Source organism: Centroberyx affinis, unplaced genomic scaffold (assembly GCF_046629955.1).
Source record: "Centroberyx affinis isolate AG114_WGS23_722 - 3 ecotype Tasmania unplaced genomic scaffold, CSIRO-AGI_Caff_v1 ptg001803l_1, whole genome shotgun sequence".
NCBI lineage: Eukaryota > Metazoa > Chordata > Actinopteri > Beryciformes > Berycidae > Centroberyx > Centroberyx affinis.
The window spans coordinates 215,001-239,307 of record NW_027280193.1 but is presented as its reverse complement, the minus strand read 5'-3'; the positions used below and the strand labels follow the sequence as shown (position 1 = coordinate 239,307).

The window sequence follows — 24,307 nt, the reverse complement described above, 5'->3', positions numbered from 1 at the left end:
GTTAGGTAATGTTCTGTTCTACTCTGTTCTGTATCATTCCATGCTTTTACAGCCAGCTCCATTACATTCCCCATACACTTTTATTTCCCCAGTCTGGGCTAAATATCTCTCGTTAGCTTAACGGGCCCCCTTGGTCTCTTGGACTGAAGTGTGTGTGTGTGTGTGTGTGTGTGTGTGTGTGTGAGAGAGAGAGAGAGAGAGAGGGGGGGGGTTACCTGGTATCCAGATGTGGAACAAGTAGCTGTTTTAAATATAGTAGTTGTTTCCAAAAAAAATTATGCCTTTTTGAAGCAATCTACAATCATTATGATCAGCATTACTATTATCTGTAGTAGCAGTAATAGTAGCAGTAGTACTACTATTAGTGGTACTAGTAGTAGTAGTGGTAGTAGTAGAAAACCTGTTAGTAGCACCACTTGTTAAAGATGACAGAACACACACCTGCTGCATGGTAGAACTCCAGGAGAATTTTACTATTAACATTGTAGAGCTGCTTAGTTCCTATTTTGATTGATAGTTCCCAGTAGGTAACAATGGCTTGGTAATAACACAGCAGACATGGCTTTAAAATGGTGCTTTCTGCTGTAGAAGAGTGGGTGGTAAGTCCTTAGATTTCAGTGGACTAAGGCTCTGACACCATGTGGGACTCAGTGGGACTCATTGGTTCTGCTTATGACCTCTATTGCATATAATCGTGCCCTCTGTGTATCTCTCTCCCAGCTTTCCTGTCGCTCTCTACTCTGTATCATGTAGAAATGTCATCATGATAATGCAGAAAATCTCTGACAAGCAAACAGCAAAAACAATATTTAGAGAAATGGGGAAAATGGGAAGTGAATTCCAGGTTAGAGCTAGGACAGTTTAGCCTGCCCCCTCTCTCCCTCTCTTTCTCCCCCCTTTTCCTTGGTCTCTCTGTCCATCTCTCTCTCTCTCTCTCTCTCTCTCTCTCTCTCTCTCTCTCTCTCTCTCTCTCTCCGCAGCCGTTTTCCATTATCAGTGCCCAAACCAGCTTGTTAAAAAAAAAGAGTGAAACTCAAACCACAGTTTTGAAAATTACAGAATTCCTTCATAAATGCCCAACCCTCCCCGCGGCTTCCCTGGGTTCAGGCCTGAGGTGAGACCGCCATACTACAAAACACACACACACACACACACACACACACACACACACACACACACACACACACACACACTCAAACACACTCAAACTCTCACACACATAGTACATACATAGACATAAACACCTAGAGATATATGCACACATATTCACACACAGACCTAGGCACACACACACACACACACACACACACACACACACACACATACATATACACATATACATGTACATTGGCACATACATGCACACATACACCCACAAAGGCACATGCACACACACAATAGATACATACACAAACATGTACATGCACACACCAGCAAATATATACAAACACAAAAACACATGCACATACAGTACATGCAAAGACACACACACACACACACACACACACACACAGAGTACACAGTAATAGCCTCTTGGCCACATCTCCCTCTTTCCTTCCCTTCTTTCAAACTTCAACCAGACCCATTTCCTTCACCAACTGAGGCTGCTGCATAGCAACCGGGCAGACCGCCCTAGCAACAACAACATTATCACTCATTTGAGCTGTTTATGACAGCAGAGTAAAAATGAAACATTTGTCATTTCACGCGTTGAGGGTTTGGTCTGCGTGTTTTCAATGTACAAACCCGCTCTGCTGTTTTACTCTTGAAGAATTTTGTTCCAAAAATGAGACAAGTGATGCAGTAAGTGCATCACTTTGTTACTTATACACTTTGTTACTTTTTAAAGTATACTAGGTAGGTAACTAAGTGCTTGGTTAAGAAAATATCACATTTACAGGCTGAATCCTGCGTCTTTCAGAGGTATTGGATGTTAAACATCTGATAATTGCTCATTAAAATGACTAGAGTAAGTATTTTGTAAGCAGAGGATCTTCTGTTATGTATCCAGTAACTTGTAAGAGTAGGACTGCTGACTATGAAATGGGGAATATTGCAGATTTAAATGTCGCTCTCCATGTACAAAGCAGTTCACTCTGCTGTTTCTTGGCTCCACTGGCCACTGCTGGTTCAGTCTCTATAATCATTGTAACCTATAGCTGGACTGTGGCTGAGCTAGATCCATCTTATAACACGGCCACAAACTGAGATTGTGAATCCAAATAAATGCATCGATTCTAAATCTAGTCACTTGAAGAAATACTGTCAAGCTGCATTAAAGCTCCAAATGGCAGCGAGAATTAACTGTTGGAAAAGTTTGAACGGCAATACTCAGAAATCCTGTAATGTGACATCAATAAAAAACTGCACACAGCACGCTCATGCTCACCAACCTGGCCGGTCTTTGCACCAAAGACTACCGAAGAGACGAGAGAGGAAAAAGATCTAACGTCGAGTCCAGCTTTCTCTGGACAGAGCGCTGCTCACTGCTGTTTAGGACACAGTTTGTATTTCGCTCAACAGTTTTGATCCATCACTTGCAGTGGGCAGAGAAGTGCAGATACCAAACACCAGAATTTTAATGGGCAAGTAGGACGAATCTATGGGGTCTAATTAGTTAGTTAGACTTTTAAGACGGGTGTATTTTTTACATTTTTACAAATCCTACAGTGAACTTTTACTTACCATCTCTTGTAAAATCTCTGTTCTTTCCCTCAGTGTTGAAAATAAATGTTGATATTTGGTGTGCTCATTATTATGAAATACTGGTGTTCTTTGCCAACAGTACTTGACTGTTCAATGGACTGCTGGTTCAAATGTTTGGATCGGCCGGGTGAACATGGCCAGGTGTAGTGATACTGAGTAAATAATGCTTTCCCGTTCCTCAGCAGTTTCCATTAAAGAGCCCTTGTGTGTGTGTGTGTGTGTGTGTGTGTGTGTGTGTGTGTGCCCTCTTATCACCCAAACTGCTCCAGTTGAACTGCAGTGGCCAACAGTACAAAGCTGTATAGTCGTACTGGACGGATCCCAGATGTGCTGAACTGTGAGTGTGAAGCAGTGTGCTGCTGAAAACAGCATGCATTCTCAGTAAACTTTCTCTAGATAGATGGTGGTAAAGTAAAAATTGGAGGCGGAAAGCCAACCACTCCATGCCACGTTTAACTTTTGCTGGGCGGCCTGCACACAGCTAATGGAGACAAAGCATTTGATACTGGAGTAAGAAATAAGAATGGAATAACACCAAACCACGAGTATTTCACACATACGTGCCATTCAGTTTCACTCTCCTTGCACAACTTCACGTATTGCTCCAGAGGGAAATTGGTGCACTTTGGCCATAATTGTTTCAAAACTGCGAGCTAATTATGACCTTTTGCAAACAAACTGTGCAGATTGAATCTGACATTTCCCTGCGCCTGCAGAATATGAATGCCCTCTTGCACTGGTAGAAGCCCGGTAAAGCCTAATCACAAAAACAACCATGTCTTACCATGTCTTAGTGCTTGAACTGGGCTGGAGGGCTATATTCAAAACATTCTGCCTGCTAACCTGCAGACTGGGATGCTACTTGGTTAGTAACTGATACTTGGACTATTTTATGTTGTTGCAAATCTGGATTGTCCATGCTGCTCTTGTTTGGAATGTGGTGAAATGGTTATAATTAAGATGCAACTTATCAGCTAAATAGTTTTAGGTTTTCTCACAGACCCTATCAACCTTAAATCATGCAGCAGACAGACAGTCTACATGCTTCACATGTTGTATCGCTATAGTCAGAGACTGGAAAAACTCAGCATCTCTCAGCCGTAAATCATTATCAGTAGAAGTAAACTTCTCATATACGTCTCATATACGTCATACTTGTATCACTCGGTAACTTCTGTCTCAGTGGCGTCTACAAAATTTCAAACTATTCGTTCTTGTCATTCAAGAGCTTCCGCATCAGTCAGCTAAAGTAATGTTTTTTTTATTGCATTCGGCTGTGTCTCTCCCCCTAAAAAACAGACTGAGCACTAAGGAATTTACAAATTTGAATTACCAATTGGTCATAAAGCTAATACTTTGATCAGAATATCAGAGATCAAATCCCTCTTTGCTAGACCTTACTGTAAAGAAGACATGGAATAAATACTGTATACAGAGAATTTAGATACAAATACACTGAAAAATGCAATGTGGAGGATAAAGGGCTAAATTCAACCCTTTCAAATAAAACTTTTTTGAATATTTATTGAACATTTCAACACATCAGGTATGTCTTAATTAATTGTTAACTTCCCTAAGAATTAAAAATGTCAATTGTTATCATGAAACAATGATAGCGGCAGGACATGCCAGCCCTTTTGCCACGTATGCTTCCAGACAGAAAGCGTCCATATCACCCACTCACTGTCCTGCGGCTGATTTAAAATGACAGATTACCAGCTGCAGCACCAGTGGGGTTGCAGTGATGATCGGGACATGGAGGAATGCTTGTACGTGATTAGCTGCTGACAAGGGATGTTCCACACAGGCTGAGTTACGACCGTGTTCTCCTCTCAGACAAACAGGCAACCACTGTCACCACTGGCTGACCACTTGTCTCAGTTGTTCTGCTAATACAAAACAAATGGACTTCTGGCTTCTGGTGACGAGTTTGTGGGGGGCGGAGGGGGTATTTAGAGTACAGCTAACCGTTTTAATTATGTTTCTACCTCATGCAAGAGACGTTTATGTTGGGCAAGAGGTGAGAACCCACAGTAATTGCGTGTGTGTGTGTGTGTGTGTGTGTGTGTGTGTTAACATGCAGTATGTAGGTGTTGGCCACGGCTCTGGAACACATTATTATACACCTGAGTCTCTTCAGACTTGCAAAACTCTGCACACACACACACACACACATGCCATGCACATGGAAACAGACATGGATTCAGAATTGATGGACACACACAGAAATGGACACATATGGTTACAGTCACACACACAAACACACACACACACACACACACACACACACAACACACACACATGCACGCTAAATAGCCTTTACCAGAAGAATAAGTTCCAGTCTACTGCCTTTCACAGAACATGAACTTAAATGGAGCGTTCTCAACCATATTCCCACCATCCGCCATGATGTGCCACTGATATAAGAAGAAAAACAAGTTTTTATTAAAACACAGTCGTGTGTGTGTGTGTGTGTGTGTGTGTGTGTGTTTGTTCCCTTGATGTAGTCCTCTGCTACCATCTAGTGGGGGAATCACTTTGGTCAATAGTCACATACATACATGTTTATTTGTGTGGAAAAGTGGAAATAAGGTTTATAAGCCAACAAAGTCATTGCTTGCTGTTTGCTCGTCTCGTTTGCTGCCCAAAGACTTCTTTACTTTACTTTTTCTTTATGTATCCCACATGGCAGTCAAGTACATGTCCATAACTGAAATGCATGGGCATTTATAGTATAGTTCCATTGAAAAAGAAATCTGCTATAATCACTGGGAAAACACTTAATCACTAAGAAACACTAGAAAAAATGCTGCACCATGCCAACCATTATGCATGCTCTCCACTGTACTGACTTGGGCTCATGTTTCAGCCAATATTGTATTGCAAGCGTGAGGATACAGACAAGATAAACATGTTTTAACCTTTATTTGTGGTTTGAAGGTATGTCCTTATAAGCAGGAAAGGTCTACATAAATGCTTTTTCCAACAGCAACCTCTTACACATTCATATAATTACACATAAAGCACATATTCACACCTAGGAGGTGCCTGGTAGAACCGCAGTCATCCACTGTTGGCTAGTGATAAACTGGAGCAGTTGTGCTCAACGTCTTTTCCCACTCTCAGCTGTAATTTCCCAGCAAATGTAAGAAAAAAAAAACATGTTTTTTTCATGGTTTTTGCTTTACTAAACACAATTGGACTTCATATCCCTCAAGAATTAAATTCCACTCGTCCTTTTTCTCCTCAACCCGATTTAAGTGTATTTTCACTCTGAAATGGGCTGTTTTTGCCAGTTTTGGTCATTATTTTGTTTTTTTAATTCCAGGTAGCATCGAAAAAGTCTTAAAAAGTGTTACATTTGTCTTTCTGAAACCTGCAGATAGCCTTTCCCCAGCAGCTCAGACACTCGGAGACTCTGGGGAGTTTCGGCTTCTCTCTCCTGCCGCTGAAATAAAACACAGTGGTTAAAGCCATAGACCTGGAGCACAGCCATAGATAATACTCTGCTGTATTTCACAGTTACACCAAATCATCTCTGTAAGTTGGCTGACAGTATTAAATGACTGTCTAACTGATGTAAAGTACTGGATGTCCTAAAAAGTCCTTCAACTAAATTCAGACAGAAACTGAGGCTGTTATGACTCCAAACACAAGCTGTAACTTATTCATTTAAATTCATACTTAACTAGTTGTTAGGCAGACAAAATCAGTGACATCACTCACAAATCACTTTTTAAAACACATTTTTACAGACAAGTATTTATATGATTTGTTTTCCTATCTTTTTCCTATTGTATTTACGTGTTTTATTCCTATTTAACCCTGTCTTTAATTCATATCCTGTTTTATTATTTATCTTATTGGCTTTTATGAATTGTTTTATTGTGTGTTACCTACTTTTAACTGTGATTTTACATTGTGACACCAATGACATCTTAGCACATAAAAACTTCATAGAGTGAATGAAGTCATCTTTCCTGTGAAGTGTCCCTGAATTAGAAACCAGATGCTATATATCTGAATATGCTGAAGAGCCACTCTCTCCCAAAAGCTAAATGCCAGGGCAGAGAGGCTTGGTGAATGTAAAGTTAAAGGTGTGTGTCGGGGATACAATAGAATAGACTAAAAATTATTATTATTTGTTTTTTGTTTTTTTTCTGTTCTGTTCTATTATATTATATTATATTATATTATATTATATTATATTATATTATATTATATTATATTATAAGTGTAGCTTATCAAGGACTTGACTAGAAGACCAATTTTGGCCATTTAGTCCCACAAATCACTGTATTTAGTGTATCCCATAGTGTTTAGTAAAAGCTAATGAGTTGATTGAATAATCAACAAAGCACTCTGGATGGACATTTTCCAGATGTTTGCCCATCATGCCAAGCAAAGTCAAATCAAGTTGAAGTCAAGTGTATTTCTGTGGCCCTTCATCACACAGCATGTCGGTCTCAAACATAGACTGGTCTCAAAGGACTTTACAGAGAGCGAGCCTGCCTAGATCTAACTGATCAACAATGAATCACAAAATAAAATGATGTAATACAGTATGCAGCAAAATAAAACACAAGAAAACAAAACTCATGTTGAAAAGACACAACAGGTCATCTAGTGCTCCTGTCTCAGCACCCGGTCCTTCCACCCTGATGATGATGAAGTCATGACTGCTGCTCTCTTCCCCATATCACCAGAGGGTGGCGCTGCTGCTCTACTGCGTTCCAAGGGCCAAGCTACACGAATAGAATAGAGTAGAACAGAACAGAACAGATTAGGACAGATTATGATAGAATAGGACAGACCAGGGGCTATCTTGAAATAGAATAGAATTGAGCAGGGATCAACTGCTTGTTGTCAACAATCATTGACATTCCCCAGAAAATAAGAAACCACTGTTTTTTGCTCAAGTGCATTTTATTGATTTATGTACAACTGATGTATCTGTGTACAGTTCTGTGTTGCTGTTTATTGACGTGTGTGTGTGTGTGTGTGTGTGTGTGTGTGTGTGTGGTGTGTGTGTGTGTGAGAGAGAGAGAGAGAGAGAGAGAGAGACTGGAATTGCGTCCTGCATGAAAATCTTTTTTCACCAATTCTCTGAAGATTTTGTTGGACTGTCCTCTGGGATTCTGAAAATCCTGCAGGACGTCTTCAGGAACCAACATACAGTCTAATGCAGAGCTTCTCAAACTGGGGGTCGCGAGGCCATTTCGGGGGTCACAAGATGATTTATGGGATAGGAAAAAAACATTATTATCAAGTATTTGTCCTGACTCTGTGGTCAATAAAGATCCCATCGGCACTCATCGCAAGAGTAGGGGTGTAACCCTGGTGCCCTGGCAAAATTCCCAAACAGGCCTTCCTTCCATCATGGCCACCTAATCATCCCTCGTTACCTAATTGGCTCTTTCAGTCCTCTACTCTCCACTGAGATAGCTGATGTGTGGTGAGCGTTCTGGCGCAAACTGGCTGCCGTGCATCACCCAGGGGTGCTACACTTCGGTGGTGGATGAGTTGAGTCTTCCCCCCCATATGTGAAGCGCTTTGAGTACCTAGAAAAGCGCTATATAAATGTAATCAATTAATTATTTCATTTATTATCTTGCATACTTTGTCACATTTTTCTCTAATTTTTGCTTTTGTCTCATGACATAGTGAATAGTTTTCAGCCTCCAGGCCTCTTTTTGAAAATCAAATAAAACAACCTCAAAGGGGAAAGGCCAAAAAAGTTTGAGAACCACTGTTCTAGTAATTTTTTTTTTTTAAGCAGCATTGACGTAGTAGCGACATGAGGTGGCAGTGTTGCTCTACAGTCTTCCAAGCAAAGCCGGCAAAGCTACATAATGTAATAGAATAGAATAGACAGCCACACTGCATGGTTTAAAATAGGATAGAATGGAATTAAAGAAAAGGGCTCACAACTTTTCTTTTTATGTTGTGTAGGCTACTACAGGTTGTTTCTCAGGTATATTAGACTTGACACACAATAAGTATATCATATACTATATATTGATTGAAGTGTGCAAAAGAAGGTGGAAAGAAGAAGAAGTAGAGGGAGAAGAAGAAGCAGGTTGCATCCTGGTGGTTCAGTATACCTGTGACCGCAACCCAGGATTTGAATCCAGCCTGGGACCTTTGTCGTGTGTCATCAGCCTTTTTCTCCCCGAGTCTTTCCAGTCTCTCTCTACTTTAAACTATCTAATAATGGCGAAAATGCCCCCAAAATAATAATAAACAAAAAATACATTATAATAATGATGCTGTGAACTGTTGCTGTTCTAGAAGTGCAAAGGACATGAAAGAGAATTTAAGTTTCTGACGCAGTGTGAAAGCAGTTTCCAGCTTTCCCCCTTAAGGATGAAACAGGGTTTAGCTGTTCAGTGTTTATGTCACAGACTCTCGGCCAAAACAAAACAACATCAATGTGTTTCTTTTCGCATGTTGTTGCCAGCAGACATGATTAGTCCGTTCAGTTAAACAGTTGATTCTTTTGATGATGTGTTATAAACATAAACCTTCAAATGATTCTTATAGCGATTCTATTTTCACGTTGGCCGTCTGGTATTTATTTATAATGGTATAAGTGGCGTCACTTAGAATAGAACAGAACATAACAGAATAGAACAGAACAGAACAGAACAGAACAGAACAGAACAGAATAGAATAGCGATTATTTTTTCTTTGCTGGTTGGACATTTGTTTTAGGTTAACCTAAGCGTGATCTTCTCTTCTCTTCTCTTCTCTTCTCTTCTCTTCTCTTCTCTTCTCTTCTCTTCTCTTCTCTTCTCTTGTTTGCAGACTGATACCAAGTTTAGCTTATCAAGGACTTGACTAGAACACCAATTTTAGCCATTTAGCCTCACAGATCACTGTATTTATGTGTTAAGTATAGTGTATGTCGTAGTGTTGCTACTGAAGATTAAGCTACAGTATATTGGAAATTGATCGATGGAAATAATCAATAATGCTAAAACTAATAAAGGTAGACCTAATTGTAAGCAAGGGATTCCCAAACGTTTTCACATCAAGGCTCCCCAAAAGTATATGTAATTTAATAGCCTATGTAATAACAGAAAAAATGCAACTATTCCTCATTTTGCTGAATGACCGCGGGAACCCTCCACTCGGACCCCTAGGTGTCCCCGGACCCCACATTTGAAACCACTGCTGTAAACTACAAATGATTTAAGTTAATTTGAGTTAATGGTCACCCCAACCCCCGCTCCTAACCCCTCCCCAGCCCCTCCAAATTTGTCCAGTACTTTCCTGCTCCCGGATTGGCTCGCTCTCTGATTGGCCCGCTCTCTGATTGGCTGAAAGTTCCGTGCTGGTACAGACCGTCGACGCTGTATGTTTTCTCGCCTGCGGCTGAAACTTGGACGGCAAAATCGCTGCTGGAGGCAACGTAGAAATAGAAATCAAGTTTTCATTTAGATAATTGTCTGATTTGTTTATTCCAACAGGCGGAAATATAGATAATAGTTTTTGTCTCTGCTCCCGGTCCCGGTTACTGCTCTCCCTCGGGCGATTTACATGCGGACTGTCATTCAGAAATACTACAGCCCGCATTTTGAGCGCTCACGTGTTTGACCTTACGCCATATATTATTCATATATAAGCGTTTATTCTCATATTTGCATTTTTTCCGGCCGTTTAGTCGTAGCCTACTTTGTTTCCATCTCTCCAAGTCGACTTCACAGGCTGCAGGCTGAAGTTTGGTTCACTGACAGGCGCGTCTTTCCACATTTCTGATTTGTTTTCTCGGTTTGATCCATGGGCCAGATTATGGACTGAAATCAAGATTATTCGAAGGAAGGTGAAGAAGTTTTTTGGGGGACAAAGCATGGTTTACCAGCAGGTCACCAGTGGATAACAGACGTGAGTGGATAACAGACTGAGGATATCTCATCACTGCTGGAAATTACAAAGTAAGTCCGACTTTATTAATAAGCCTAAATCACCATAATATTGCTGTGATATTCCCATAAGGATTTAAAGTGTGTCTGGGGGGCTCATACTAAGTTTGTAGTGATCTTATTATACGTAATGGTATTTTTTGAATCTCATATGGTATCGCTATAATATTCCTAGAAGTTTTCTACAGGCACTCAACGTTACACTGTACAGGCTATGCGGTGTTGAATAGCAAATTTATAGTGGCCTTATCGTTCTTTATGGTATTTTTCATTTCCAGTTAGCAGGGGTTGCTGTAGGCTTTTCTGTGATGCCATTTTTGACCCGGAGCAGCTGCGTGATTTTTTAAAGTTTAACTGATAGCCTAATTGTCCAGTATCCTTATAATATTTATCATAGGATTACTATAGGTATTTAAGTTCGTAAAGAAAGAAATTTAATTTCTGTGAATAACTGAGTTGGAACCTGGTATTATAAAGCATTTTTGTTAAGATCACTGTGTTCATGAAGTGGTTACAACTACATTAGATGGCACATTCACACAGCACAGTTGTTTGGTAAAGTGATAGCGCCAATCATTTTAATGATCAATCATGTGTATTACTGATGCTTAGATTGTTACCAAGTGGTAAATTAAAGGGTGTTTAAACAATGAGCTCCACTCGGCGATCATCATAAGGCAAACAATCATCAATATTGACAAAAATTATGTTTGAAATTGAGCATTTTTTATGCTCCCCCCCTTAAAATATCATCTTCTCATCATTTTCACCAGCTTTTCACTGCTTACTATGATGTATTTAAGTGATACAGATTTCTATCAGCTTAAAAAGATCAGTGAACTCCATTCTGCAAATAAAAAGGTGGGTAAACTGAGCTCATAGCTGGGTTGAAAATCCACTGTGATTGTCACACATCATGAAATCAATTTCCCATAGTTCAACTCTGAAATATGTGAAGCAGTTTCTGGTGAACTGAGAAGCGGAGGTTGACAGATCTGATCAAAGATACAGCATGTGAAGTATTGAAATGAGATCTGGTACGGTTCAGGGGAGAATTCATGTGGCGGAAAGATTAAAACCCAGTGTAAGGAGAGACAAATCAACAGGTGGACCAAATAACTCAGTAAGGAAAATAGTTTGCCTTCCAGAAAATCTCTGCTCCTGTGTGATAGTTTGAATATATTTATGGTGGTGTCCAGGCTTTTGTAGATCCAGATAATTCTTAGGAGGCAGAATACACTGGAGAGAATAGAATAGAATAGAGAGTTTTGTGACAGTTGGGAGGGGAAGGCATGCACCCTTCTGCAGGCTTATGCTGTGTAATGAGATTTTTATTTTTTTATTTTTTTTAAATCAGTGAAAGCAATTGTGCCTTCAAATTGAAAAAGTCTTCCTCTGGAAACTTTAGCCTAGTCGGCTTTTGAAAGGATTTCCACAGGAATTAGTGGTGATACAACGAGAGACAATGACACTAAAGAATCAGTAATACATAAAAAACACTTACCAGACAACACAGCGTTGCAGGCACATCTGTGTAAGGTAATGTTATGTTTTATCCTCTCTTATATTTAAAAGGCAGTGTGTGGTTGTTTGTCATAATGGAATTTGGGTTTCCTTGAACTGATGTTTTCCTTCTAAGGTCAGATAGAAACAGGAAATATTACTTTATGTTGAATTTTTCACATGGGCCTAATTCACTCAAACATCTGTTATGGGATGTGCACTGTGGATAACCCCAATGACATACCTGCTATCCCCTCCTCCTCTAAAATCTAAGCCAGGTTTCTAAATAGGCTAGAGTGAGCTAGTCAATTTTGGTTTACTTTCACTACTCTTAACAGCCATTTTGGCAGCAACAATTCCAAAACTCCAGTTGGTAGAATAGTGAAAGTGGCTAGTGATTTTTTGGGGTTACTCCAGCCACTGTGGACAAACACAATTGCTCTCACTGCATCAGATTATTGGTGAATGTGTGATTTACCTACAGAGATGTATTCCAAAACATCATAGGGCCATTTTAAGTGGGAAAAAGCATTATTCAGTATACATCTTGTTAGTCATCTGCTATTCTTTAAAAAGTAACAGCATTTGTTTTAATTTGTTTTTTTCAGAGAAGGAGTAACTTTTTCCAAATGTTGGATGTGTCATTTTGGAACAAAACTTTTCACACCTTTGTTGACTGTTTTCTCTCAGGTTAAAGAGGTTGAGGTAGCGATCTTCCTCCTCATTACACCAGAATGGAGCTTCTCTGGGTCTGTTTACTGGTGCTGGAGATGGTGCTGATGTCCAGCGCTGCCAGGGGTGAGTAACAGCTACAGTCAGGTTGCATCTTAGGAAATGTTAATTCAACATCAGCATTATCATCATCAATAATAGCAATAAGAGCAAAAATCGCTACAACTGTCATAGTAGTGTAAAGAGTGGTCACCATTGAGGAAGTTCCCCCAATCTATCCTACTCATTATCCTGAAGAACTTTCCCAAAAGTTCCTCTGGGGTGGAGCAAAAGTACTGCAGTCAAATTTTTGTATCCTTGCTATGTTACTGCTGCACTTTAGTTCCAGCCTCAGGAGGAACTGTTTGGAGAATCCTGCAGTAATGAAACATGGTGGATTCAGGGTGGGGAACCACAACTGTCTGTGGTTCCAGAAGCAGCGGTCTTAACCGCTACATGGTGCAGGGGCAGCTTTCTGTTAGAGCAGCTGTTATGGACACAAAGCAACCTGCCACTCACCGAAACCCAAAGCATGATGGCAGGAGAACTTACTCTGATCCTGTTGTGGCTTTGATTGAACTGGATGCATTTGCTTGTAATGTTTTTCATTTTGTAGTAACTATGGATTCTTGCCCTTGTGTGAACTTTACTCAATGAATGCTCTTGCTGTTTGTTGTTTGTTGCTCCTGGATTATTGGTGCGCCCTGGGCTTAGAGTGGCCATTCAGTGACTGTGACTTACTGTTGCAATTGCTTGCTGGAAATTTCAGACTCTTGTATACCTTCTTATGCTATTTTTCCACTACCTGAAGGTTTGCCATAATGCTGCCTCCTTCTCAGTTCAACTATCTAGTTAAATTTGAATAAAAATGTTGTGATACATTACTGATCCCCATAGGGAAATTATCTTTTGTTCTCTTGGGAGTCAGTGTCTTGCTCATGGACACTTCAGCACAGTGGGTGTTTGCCGACAGGGGCGCTTGAACCCGGGTCTTCCGGTTGAAAGACGGTCGCCCTTCTCAGTACACCACCCTGCTGCCTTCAACAAAGCTAAACAAAAACAAAACAACACAAAATATGCACGCAGAGATGAGACAGAACCCCCAGGCTGAAGGCAGGATGGGCAGACGTTGGTGGCGTTGGCGCCCGTGGGTGAGATCAGACCGACGATGAGGGTTCAGCGGGAACAAAGCCGCATTCAGCGAGGCGAGGCCGAGCCAGCGTGCAGACACGGGGCCGAAAGTAAACACAGGGCCATAGACCGCAATGAGATGAGATTAGATTAGCCTATTAGGGATGTTTGCTGTGCAATGCCACAGCGTTTCCTCCCCCTCGCCGCCTGCAGCCTGTGAATGAAACCAGGGCAGCCAGCAGGGAGAGGGAGAAGGGAGGGGGGGAAAGTGTTAGGAGAGAGAGGAGAGAGATGGAAAGAGAGGAAAAGAGAGTGAAGGAGAGAAAGAAAAGAAAAGGAGGAAAAGGACAAGAGAGGGGCAACAGGGAAGGAGTGTAAAAAAGGATGTAGGGAAGATATTAGAGAAAGGAGGGCTGAAAAGAGAGAGGGAGTAGGAAAGGAAAGAAGGCAACTGAGGGGGAAGGGGTGAGGGTGAAGGAGGGAGTAAGAATGGACAAGGGGAGGAAACAGAATATAGGAGGGGGTGGGAGAGAGAGGGCAGGAAAGGACAAGAGGCGAGAGAGAGGGAGAGAGAGAGGACAAAGAAGAGAGAGGGAACAAGATGCCATTATATACATGCTAGAAACTAGAGTGGCTCCTCAGGTCTGAGACCACAGCTTTATGCTAATGTAACGGCTCATTGATTAAGTCCTGTTGCTTATCTTGTGATAGATTAGATTCTTCTCCTGTGCTGGCGCTGCGTTTAAAAAAAAAGTGAAAGGTCTAGCTGAAGCTGCTGTCAAGTGGGGGAAAAAAATCCATAGTGTTTGTATTTCTTCAGGCAATTGTAATACAGTGCAATATTCAAAATTGAAAGGTGTGGACTTGTTTGTTTGTTAGGTAACGTTTGATTGCTTTGCTTTGAGTGATTAGTGAAAATGCAAGGATCAATCTGTGGCAAAAGAATGAGGGAAAAAACAGAGCTGATGTGCACCGACTATGAAGTGGAAATAGATTTCTCTATCCTCTGTGACATTGTGTAAGACTAGAGATAGGCAGCTGAGAGAGATCAGCTGATAGTCATCTATGAACTTGAGAATTTGTGGGCTTGAACTTGGATAATGCAGCATATCATCCATTCTCTCTCTCCCTCTGTCTTCCTCAGTCTTCCCTGTCTTCCCTCCACTGTATAATATGTAACAAAGCAGAAAAATAATCTGAAGAATTGACAGTATTGAAAGTAATCAAGAAGGCAAGAAAGTGCAGCTTTCCAACAGATTTTTTTTAACCTCTATCAATCCAAGGAAAGTATACTGAACACGTATGCTCTTTTCTAGCAACACCCTGCTTCACATTCATACAGTTCCACACATTTACACCTGGAAGCTGCCCAGTACAACCACAGTCTTCACTTTCCTTAGCTGGTTCAGACATTTAAACCAGCAACATCCCACATCTCTTATCTCAAAGCTATCACAGCCCTCTATGGCTGCAAGAAGAAAAGCTATAAATATAAAAATTACCCCCCCAAAACAGTGTATCTTACACTCTTTTATACCAAAGATCCCCACAATACGGCCTTTGGGAAGGTGGACAAGCAGGACAGCTGTCCCAGTCCCTCAGCATACTGTGAGCCAAGCAGCACCATACAGAAATGGGACACTTTAGTTACTTTAATAAATCATCACTGAGGCAGAAAATATCAAGTTTTGTCCTTAGGCCTGGGAATATTTAAGCTGTCCCTGGATCACTCACTAGAGCCATATTTGACTAATTGGAAAAATGTTGCTGTACTTAGAAATGATTCAACACATATTACTGTCTTAGAGGCATGATGAGAAGTGAGGCAAACCCATTATTAGAATTTCCATTCTTTCAGTGCAACATCTCATTCGTTTAACAAGTAAACAAAATTAATAGCAAAAGTCAAACAGTTTGTCAGTTTTCTGTGGAGGCCTTGGGGCCTTTTCAAGGACCCAACTCGAGAACAAACCATTTAGAAAGGAGAACAGCGAGATAAGGCGAGAGAATAAAAAATATCAAGAAGAAAAACCTAGAGAGAGAAAAATGGTGAAAGAGCTTCCTTTGTCAGGCCGTCTTGTTGCATTCTCTGTTGCACTCTTAAGAAATTACACGGAGAAACTGTTTCATTAGTGACTTGGGGATTCCAGAGATATCCCAGAAAAATATGCATACCGAAGGAGGGTTGCCAGGGCGACCATATAAACAATGAACAATAAACAGCGAAGCATCATAAGACACATCAGGTCACTTAAGATGGAAAGCATGAACTCTCTGTAGCCGAGTTGGCCTGGGCAACCCCTTCACACACAAGGTTCAGTTACACTAAATGTAAATATGTTACTGGCCCACTGTGGGACTTTGATTTATCCATAAGAGGCTGTGCTGTACTGTCATTACACATAGTGTTGTGCCTAACAACACCTCTTAACTCTTCTAAAATCTCTGCAAAGCACAGAAGGACTTAATGCTGTCATGAAATGGCAGTAACACAACATTGTATTGAAAAAGAAAGAATTCAATTGTTCAATAAATGTTATTATTTTTTTTTTTTAATCAATAATTAAATAATAGCAATAAGAAATAGATGGTATTCTTTCACCAGAAAATATAGTTCTTGAACTGTAGCGAAATAAATGATATATATTTAATCGTTAATAATTGAATAATAGCAATAATTAGATGGTATTCTTCCACCAGAAAATATAGTTCTTGAACAGTAGCAAAACAAAGTGGTTGCTAAGCGACACATAAGTACTGGTGTGAGTGATGAGTTTCAACAGTTTTGAATGGGGCTCTGCCAGTCAGTTCCGAGCAGGGTTGTGGAGCAAACATGGCTGCCACTGAATACTACAAAGGCCAAACTGTTTTAATGAATGTTAGTGGAAGTTCGTTTTCCCGGTGTGTCCTTGGCGGTGTGTGTGCGTGTGTGTGTGCATGTGTGTGTGTGTGTGTGTGTGTGTGTGTGTGTGGGAGGGGGGGGGGGCATCAGATGACTGGTATTTTCCACTGCGAACGCCGATCAGCGAGCGGAAGCAGAAACGGTGGAATGGCTAAGAGTTTTGCTTGGCTGGTGCTGGAGACAGTGAGAGATGGAGAGAGAGAATGATGGAGAGAGAGAGAGTAAGAGGAGAGAGAGAAAGAGGAGAGAGAGAGAGGGAAAGAGGCATGACAGACAAGGAGAGAGAGAGAAAGAGAGGAACAAAAAAGGTTGAGAGACAGAGAGAGAGAGAGACATTTAGGCCCTTATTGCAGCAGTTGCCAGAAGCACATGAACTGCACTCAACAGGCTTACACAACCACACTGCCTACAACAGCATCTAGGCCTGTGTGTGTGTGTGTGTGTGTGTGTGTGTGTGTGTGTGTGTGTCATTAAGCATGAGACTGAGCAGCTGAGAGATTAGCATTCTCCCCTGTTAGCTGGCTGGCAATGAACTCTAGTATTGGGGTCAATGCGTAGTAGTCGGCCAGTGCCTTCTGGGCTACCTGTGGCTTTGGACAGAGTTCAAATGTGCAGAGCATAAAGGAAAAATCCACCCTAAAACACTTCAGTACTGTTTAAAAAAAACAGCTACTAGCCTACTGATGTATCATATGTTTCTGGGCCCATTTAGCATTAATGGTAAACGTCAGGTTTTGGTTTCAATGCATGTTCACAGACCTTCATACACTATTTGTGCATGTGATGTAAAATTTCAAAGATGATTATCACCATGTCAAATTGTATTTATATTAGCCAGCTGTTAAGCGTTTCATGCTCAAACAACTGGAGCAGGGCAGAGAGGATAAAACCAACGTGGTACTAAATTAACCCGGGGGGGATTTTTTTTTTTTCGTTTACCCCCTGCAAGGATGCCTGTGATGTTATGTGTTTGAATCGGCTCATGACTTAGATGTCATCTCCTCTTTTTCTCCGTCTTTCCTGTTTGCTATTATCCGCTGAAGCAGATATGTCCTAGAAAATAAAGAAAAGGATATACCCAGAAATGCGACGAGATGAGGAGTGTGGGTTTGTATTTGTGGTTTCCTGGTGTGCCGCTTTTTTCTAAACAGTGCAATGTTTTCCAGGTTTATGATTCCAGCCTGTAGACCACCCATATCCAGAGGGAGAGAGAGAGACAGAGAGAGAGCGAGAGAGAGAGAGAGAGAGAGAGAGAAACAGAGGCAGAGTGAGACAAAGAGAGAGAGTTCACAAGTGTAAAGAGCCACAAATGCAGAGAGAGAGCATCTTCATTGCTCAAAGTGTAAGTGTAAACAAGCACATACAGATGCTGGAAACGTATACAACTAGAAGACACTGCCCATAAATACGACTCAACAGATGTAAACACACACACACACTCACAGAGCCCACAATGTCTTTACAACCTCCTGTCCCACATCCTCATTACTTAGGACTGTAATTAGCATGCTAACGCTAACAGTGCTAGGTGGGAGAACATTGTGGTTAGGTTAACAGGACTGGAGGAGGAGGCACACAGTTAGTAGAGGAGCAAGCAGTGGGTAACTAGCAAGGTGAGGAGTAGGCTATTTCAGCTGAGTAAATGACTAACTAGCAAGACAAACGAGTCAAATAGAGTATATTGATTAGTGTTCCAGTGATCCAGACAGTCCTTCTATTTGGATTTCCTAGGGCAAGTTTATGTGAAGTTACACTTCTGCTGCTAACTTTGTGTCGGCAGTATGGGGGGACAGTATTTTACATTTTGCAAATTCAAATCTCATGACCACTGGAACTCACAGAGGTTGCATTTACGACCTACCAGCTGGAAATTTCTGACTTCAAAACTTTGAAAGGAACACAGCATAAATGGTGGTTAAGCAACAGCTAACTAGCAAGGCTAACAAGTTGAATAAAGTGGCAAGTGGCAAATAGCACCTAACTAGCTTCAGTAGCAATATGCTAGGTACCATGAAGGTCCTCATTGCTAAAACATGAGGTGGTAAATTGTATTCCACACAACGCAAATCACCTTTTGCCAGGCATTTAAATCAAATTGACCTTCCATGACTGCATCAATATTTCAGAATGGCCCCAGCAGGAATTGAACCCCTAACCCTGGTGGCAGCCTGCGATGCCACTGACTAAATGGAAATGGTTTAATCTTTGATGAATCATTGAGCCTTTCTGTTTACACCCATGCTGCTGCTTACTTGCCCACACTCTGTCTTCTAAACAACAGCTAGCTAAAGTAAACACTATATGATTACCCATTCTATAACATTTTGTAATATTATAACAGCATTTTATAATATTTGAGTAACAATTTTATGACATAGTGGTGGTAGACATCTGCTTGCCTCTTCATGTGAAGAATGGGAGGGAGGGAAAGAGAGAGAGAGAGAGATAAAGAGGAGAGAGAGCATCTTAATTCCTGAAAGAGTAAACAACTGCATACCACAGACAGATGCTTCAAACACACTGCCTTAACTCAATGTAAACACACACACATACACTCACACATTAGTGCATCCTCTCCACCCTGCTCCTGTTGTTTAAGCATGCAACGCCTCCTGAGTCACAGCTAGCTATCGTAAATACCATTTGACATGCTGATAACCATTTTATGATGTGGCAGTGCTGTGGTGGGCATCTGCCTGGCTCTCAGTTTGTCTCAGTTTCCCCATGGTTAGAAATGGAAGGGTTGGGTCCAAGCTAGGATAAACTTCATCCTCCTCATCGACCATAGAGGAAGGGTTCTTTTCCTTTTTCACTTTTTCAGCTTGGGACCCAGATGAAAAATGTATTTTCTCGCCTTCAGGCCTAGTCTTAGATTAAAATAGCCTACTTTTCTGCTCTTGTTGTAGGCTATGGGAAAGTTTAAAGGTGTCCAGCTCTAAACAGGCCTCTGCCCCAAGACGCCCTTAAGGTGATCTGCCACTCTAGTATTCAACTTGATTCATTCATACTTTTTTCAGCTCCTCTCGTCTGTAATTTCACTGAGAGAAAAGGAGAAATATCCAGTGTGTGTGTGTGTGTGTTTGTGTGCTTGTGTGTGTGTCTGTGTTGATTACATGGTGATTAACAGACAAAGGCGAGCTTCAAAGGGGTCAAATGGCTCTCTTAGCTCCTCTTGTTAAATCCTAATGTCAGGGCCAAATGTTGTCTTCCTAATAGGACCTGTAGAGCAGTGGCTGCCAAAAAAAAGTGTGTCCGCTGTACTGTGAAGTCCAAAAGTCCAAAAGCTGGTGGTTGCAATTGTTCACTTAAAAAATGTTAGACTCTTGCTAGAAGTTTTCAAGGGTTTCTGTCCACACAAATTCTGTCCACAAATTTAGGAAAGCGTGTACTGGGTTCTTCTAGAGTGAAGTTATCCCAACTTTTTGCTTTCAGGGAACTCCAGTTAGGTATCTTTTTGTTGTTAGATACAATTCAGAGCGTGTTTACTCTCCTGTTGGTAGGGAGATAACAGTGGAAAGAGTGAAACCTATCATTCACAAAGACGTTCTTATTTCTAGCAAATAACGATACTGAAGTTAAACCATTCCTCACTTTGCGGGGGACACATGGGGAACCTCAAGGGACGCTGTTCTTTAACTCTTAGTTTTATAGGGCCTGTTAATGTTAAAGGCTATTAGCCAGAGTTTAGATAAAGTCAATGTTTGCTTTGACATTGCTAATGGCGGGGTAGTAATGAGGCTGTCTGGCCATTCACTATGGGGGATGATGTGTGTGTGTGTGTGTGGAGGGGGTGTGGAGAGAGGGGTGATAGGGAGGGAAGATAAGATAGTCAGCCAAAGAAGACATAATAGAGAGAAAAAGTGTGAGAAGATAGAAAAATAACTAAAGCACTCACAAGGTTTTAAGTCTAGGAGAAAGAAAGACAGGAAGAATGAGTGAAAAAGAGAAAGAGAGAGGATTAGTGAAGAGAAAGAGAGAAAGAAAAGCAGTTCAATTAGAGCAGGAGTGTGAAAGCTGTGGTGTAAGTGTGTGACTTCATACACACACACACACACACACACACACACACACACACACACAGACAGACACACACACTAACCCACCCATCCACCGACACACACATATACACAAAGTGCTTTCTACGTGCACACACACACACACACACACACACACACACACACACACACACAGCATGAGTAAGTGTGTGATCTCATACTCACAGGGGTGTAGTTAAGTCTCTGTGTTTGTCAGCAGGAGGGCAGAAGAGGAGGAGGAGAGAGAGAGAGAGAGAGAGAGAGAGAGAGGTTAAGAGGGAAGAGAAGAGAGAGAGCATCACTGTTCCTCTTTCTTTCTAGTATCCTCTTCTGTCTTCATTTCCACTCTCTAGCATCCTCTTGTATTCTCTCTCTCTCTCTCTCTCTCTCTCTCACACACACACACACACATCTCTCTTCCACTTTTTTGGCATAAGGGATGATAATGGATAATGGCTTTTGGTAGGTTTGCTGCTACTGCAGTTGTATGTGCTTAGGTAGGCCTGGGTAGGTGTGTGTGTGTGTGTGTGTGTGTGTGTGTGTGTGAATATGAGAGGATGCTAGAAAGTGGAAATGAAGACAAAAGAGGATAAAGGAATACTGATTTGATTGATTTGAGTTTTATTCCTCTGCTGTAAGTGAGATGATGCTTCTTTTCCCTTATTCTTTAATTCTCTCTCTCTCTGTCTCTCTCTCTCTCTCTCTCTCTCTCTCCCTCTCCTTCTCTCCATCTCCACCCCCCTCTGTCTCTCTCTCTCTCCTACATAGTGCAGTATTGTGTGGGTTGTGGCGCCACAGTGCTGTATTGTGGTCTCAGTGGGGTTGGGGTATGTTTGGTCAACGCTACAGCACTGAGGGTCAAAGAGCACCGAGTGGAGCAGGGAGGGGTCAGGGAGACTGCGTGTGTGTTTGTACGTGTGTGTTTGTTCGCGTGTGTGTGTGTGTGTGTGTGTGTGTGTGTGTGTGTGTGTGTGTGTGTGTATGTAAGGTGGGGTCAGAGAAAGCGCATGCCAGCACCAGAGGAGACTGTAATAACACACCAGGAACCCCACTGGACAACACACACTCCACTTTTACTCCTTTATCCTCTCTCTCTCTCTCTCTCTCTCTCTCTCCCTCTCTCTCTCTCTCTCTCTCTCTCTCTCTCTCTCGCTCTCTCCCCCTCTCTCTCTCTTTCAATTCAAATACTTTATTCAATAACTATTGCCAAAGTGGTTTGCACATTTTTCAACCATCAACTGATCCATTCCAACCATTTTGAGATGATGAATTATTTATTTTTTCTCTCTCTGTCCACATTTTTATTTTATTTCTCTCAATGCGTTCCTGTCCTTCTATCACTATATTCTCTCTCTCTTTCTCTCTCTCTCTCTCTCTCTCTCTTTCTGATTGTCTGTTTTCTCTCTCACTGTCTGTCTGTCTCTCTCTGACATTTTAATGCCTGTCTGTTTTCCTCTGCCACTTTCTTTGTCTCTGTTGGTTTCTCTCTCTCCCCTGTCTCCCCCTCAGCCAGACCCTTTCCAACCCGTTTTAACCCCCCCAACACACACACACACACACACACACATACACAGTCTCCAGCTGTTATTCCTGATGGCGTTACAAATGAGATGTTGAAAGGTGATCGCTAGGACAGGAGACACAGACCCTTGTTTTCTTTGGGCTTCAGCCTGTCAGCTTGGGGTTTGGTGGGGGGCACCCAGGGCAGCTGTGTGTGTGTGTGTGTGTGTGTGTGACAGAAAGAACAACAGAAAGAGAGAGAGAGAGAGAGAGACTGTGGGGCCTACCCTGACCAAAAATACCACCATAATGACCTCAATCTGGAGCATGATTGACGTGTTACAGACAGTCAGTCATACTCTCCCTCCTCGGTTGTTTATTAGACATACAGATTACCTTTGACCCCAGGAAGTGGAAGCTGATTAGTAGCAGGATGTTCGGGCAGACAGCTTTGGGAGATACCATTTTTTTTTGCAGTTGCTTTATTTTCTAGCTATGGCCTAATCTTATTGTATTACTCTGCTCAGCTTTTATTCAGTTAAATTCAGTTTAATTCAAGCACGCTTTATTATGAAACACTTAAGTGCTCATTGCTAATGCAAAACCAACAAAATCCTCACCTGATTTCAATATACATTACATAGGCCCATATGCAATATTACATTAAGTCCATCTACAGTAAGTAATATCTCATGTTAAGTGCAATTTCATGTTAATAAATCTGTCTCTTGGTCTATGTTGTGTGTCATTGTCGCTCTCTCCCCCTCTTTCCTGTTTCCTTGCTGTTTTTCTTGCTAATAAAGCAGAAAATCTTTATTGAAGCAACTCTATTTAAAGGAGGCACAAATGAGAGTGTAAACTGCTCTAGGCTGATTTTCCTTGTGGTGGCATGTGTCGCATGAAGACTGAAAAACAAAACGAAAACAGGGGACACAAGTTGAAAACCAACACACATGAGGACACACACACACACACACACACACACACACGTCTTTTTCCCCAGTGCCAGCTGTCGATGTGGAATCCATACTGCAGGGGGAATGTGAGAGGAGTGTGAGAGATGTGGGGGTGGGTTCAGCAAGACGGGGACTCTGGAGGGGACACACACACACTGCTGAATGTGTGTGTCCCCTCTAGAGTCCCTGTGTGTGTGGCCAGACAAACACATTTTAGTTTTGTGTCATTTATGGTATTTTTTTTTACTATGCCTAGGAGTGGCATAGTATGTGGCATAAAAGTCAAAATCAAAGAAATTGGTCTGATTCTGAAAATCAGAAAAATTGTGAATCTTGGTTTAAATTTAGTGAATCTAGCAAATCTGGCTTTAAATTGAAGGAATATAGCTTTGAAAATTGTAAATCTTTCTTTAAATCTAGTTAATCTGGCTTTGAAAAAAGTATTCTAGCAGAAGGAATAATGACGACTCTCACAGTATTCCCATTTTACAAAAAGTTGCATTTTTGCAGTGATTCTTGATCAATCTTATCTAGGTCCAAAGGAATTTGACACAACAACAACAACAGACTTGACACACTAAATAACAGAACTTGACACACGCTAAATAAAGCAGTGCATCCTGTGTTGATTAGTGTTAATAACTATAAAAGAAGCAAAGGAACGGATAATGACACTACTGGCGTTGAGACACTTGCTGTTTTTTTTTACCTAAATAACATGCGAACATTGACTAGATCTGTAAAAAATTAAAATAAAAAAAGCGCCAAGTGCAGTTTGTACCTCCACGTATTGGTTACACCCAAAGTTTAATAAATCAAGACATTAATCCTGCACCAGTAACAACGTGCTGACGTCTATCTGAAAAGCCTGCAGACTGGTTAGCTGTGTTAATTATTTCCCGATACACGGCCCTTCGTCACACCGGTCAGCTCAGCGTT

General features: G+C 41.3%; 1 protein-coding gene across 1 annotated transcript in view; it reads left to right on the top strand.

The window, feature by feature from the left end:
• Positions 1-10,129: 10,129 nt before the first annotated feature.
• Positions 10,130-24,307, top strand: part of fgfrl1a (fibroblast growth factor receptor like 1a) — an 80,451-nt gene continuing 66,273 nt past the window's right edge. The window contains exons 1-2 of the mRNA XM_071529593.1: positions 10,130-10,643; positions 12,825-12,932. Of these exons, the coding sequence (XP_071385694.1) occupies positions 12,869-12,932 (64 nt within the window). The 5' untranslated portion in view covers positions 10,130-10,643; positions 12,825-12,868. The remainder of the gene's footprint in view (positions 10,644-12,824; positions 12,933-24,307) is intronic.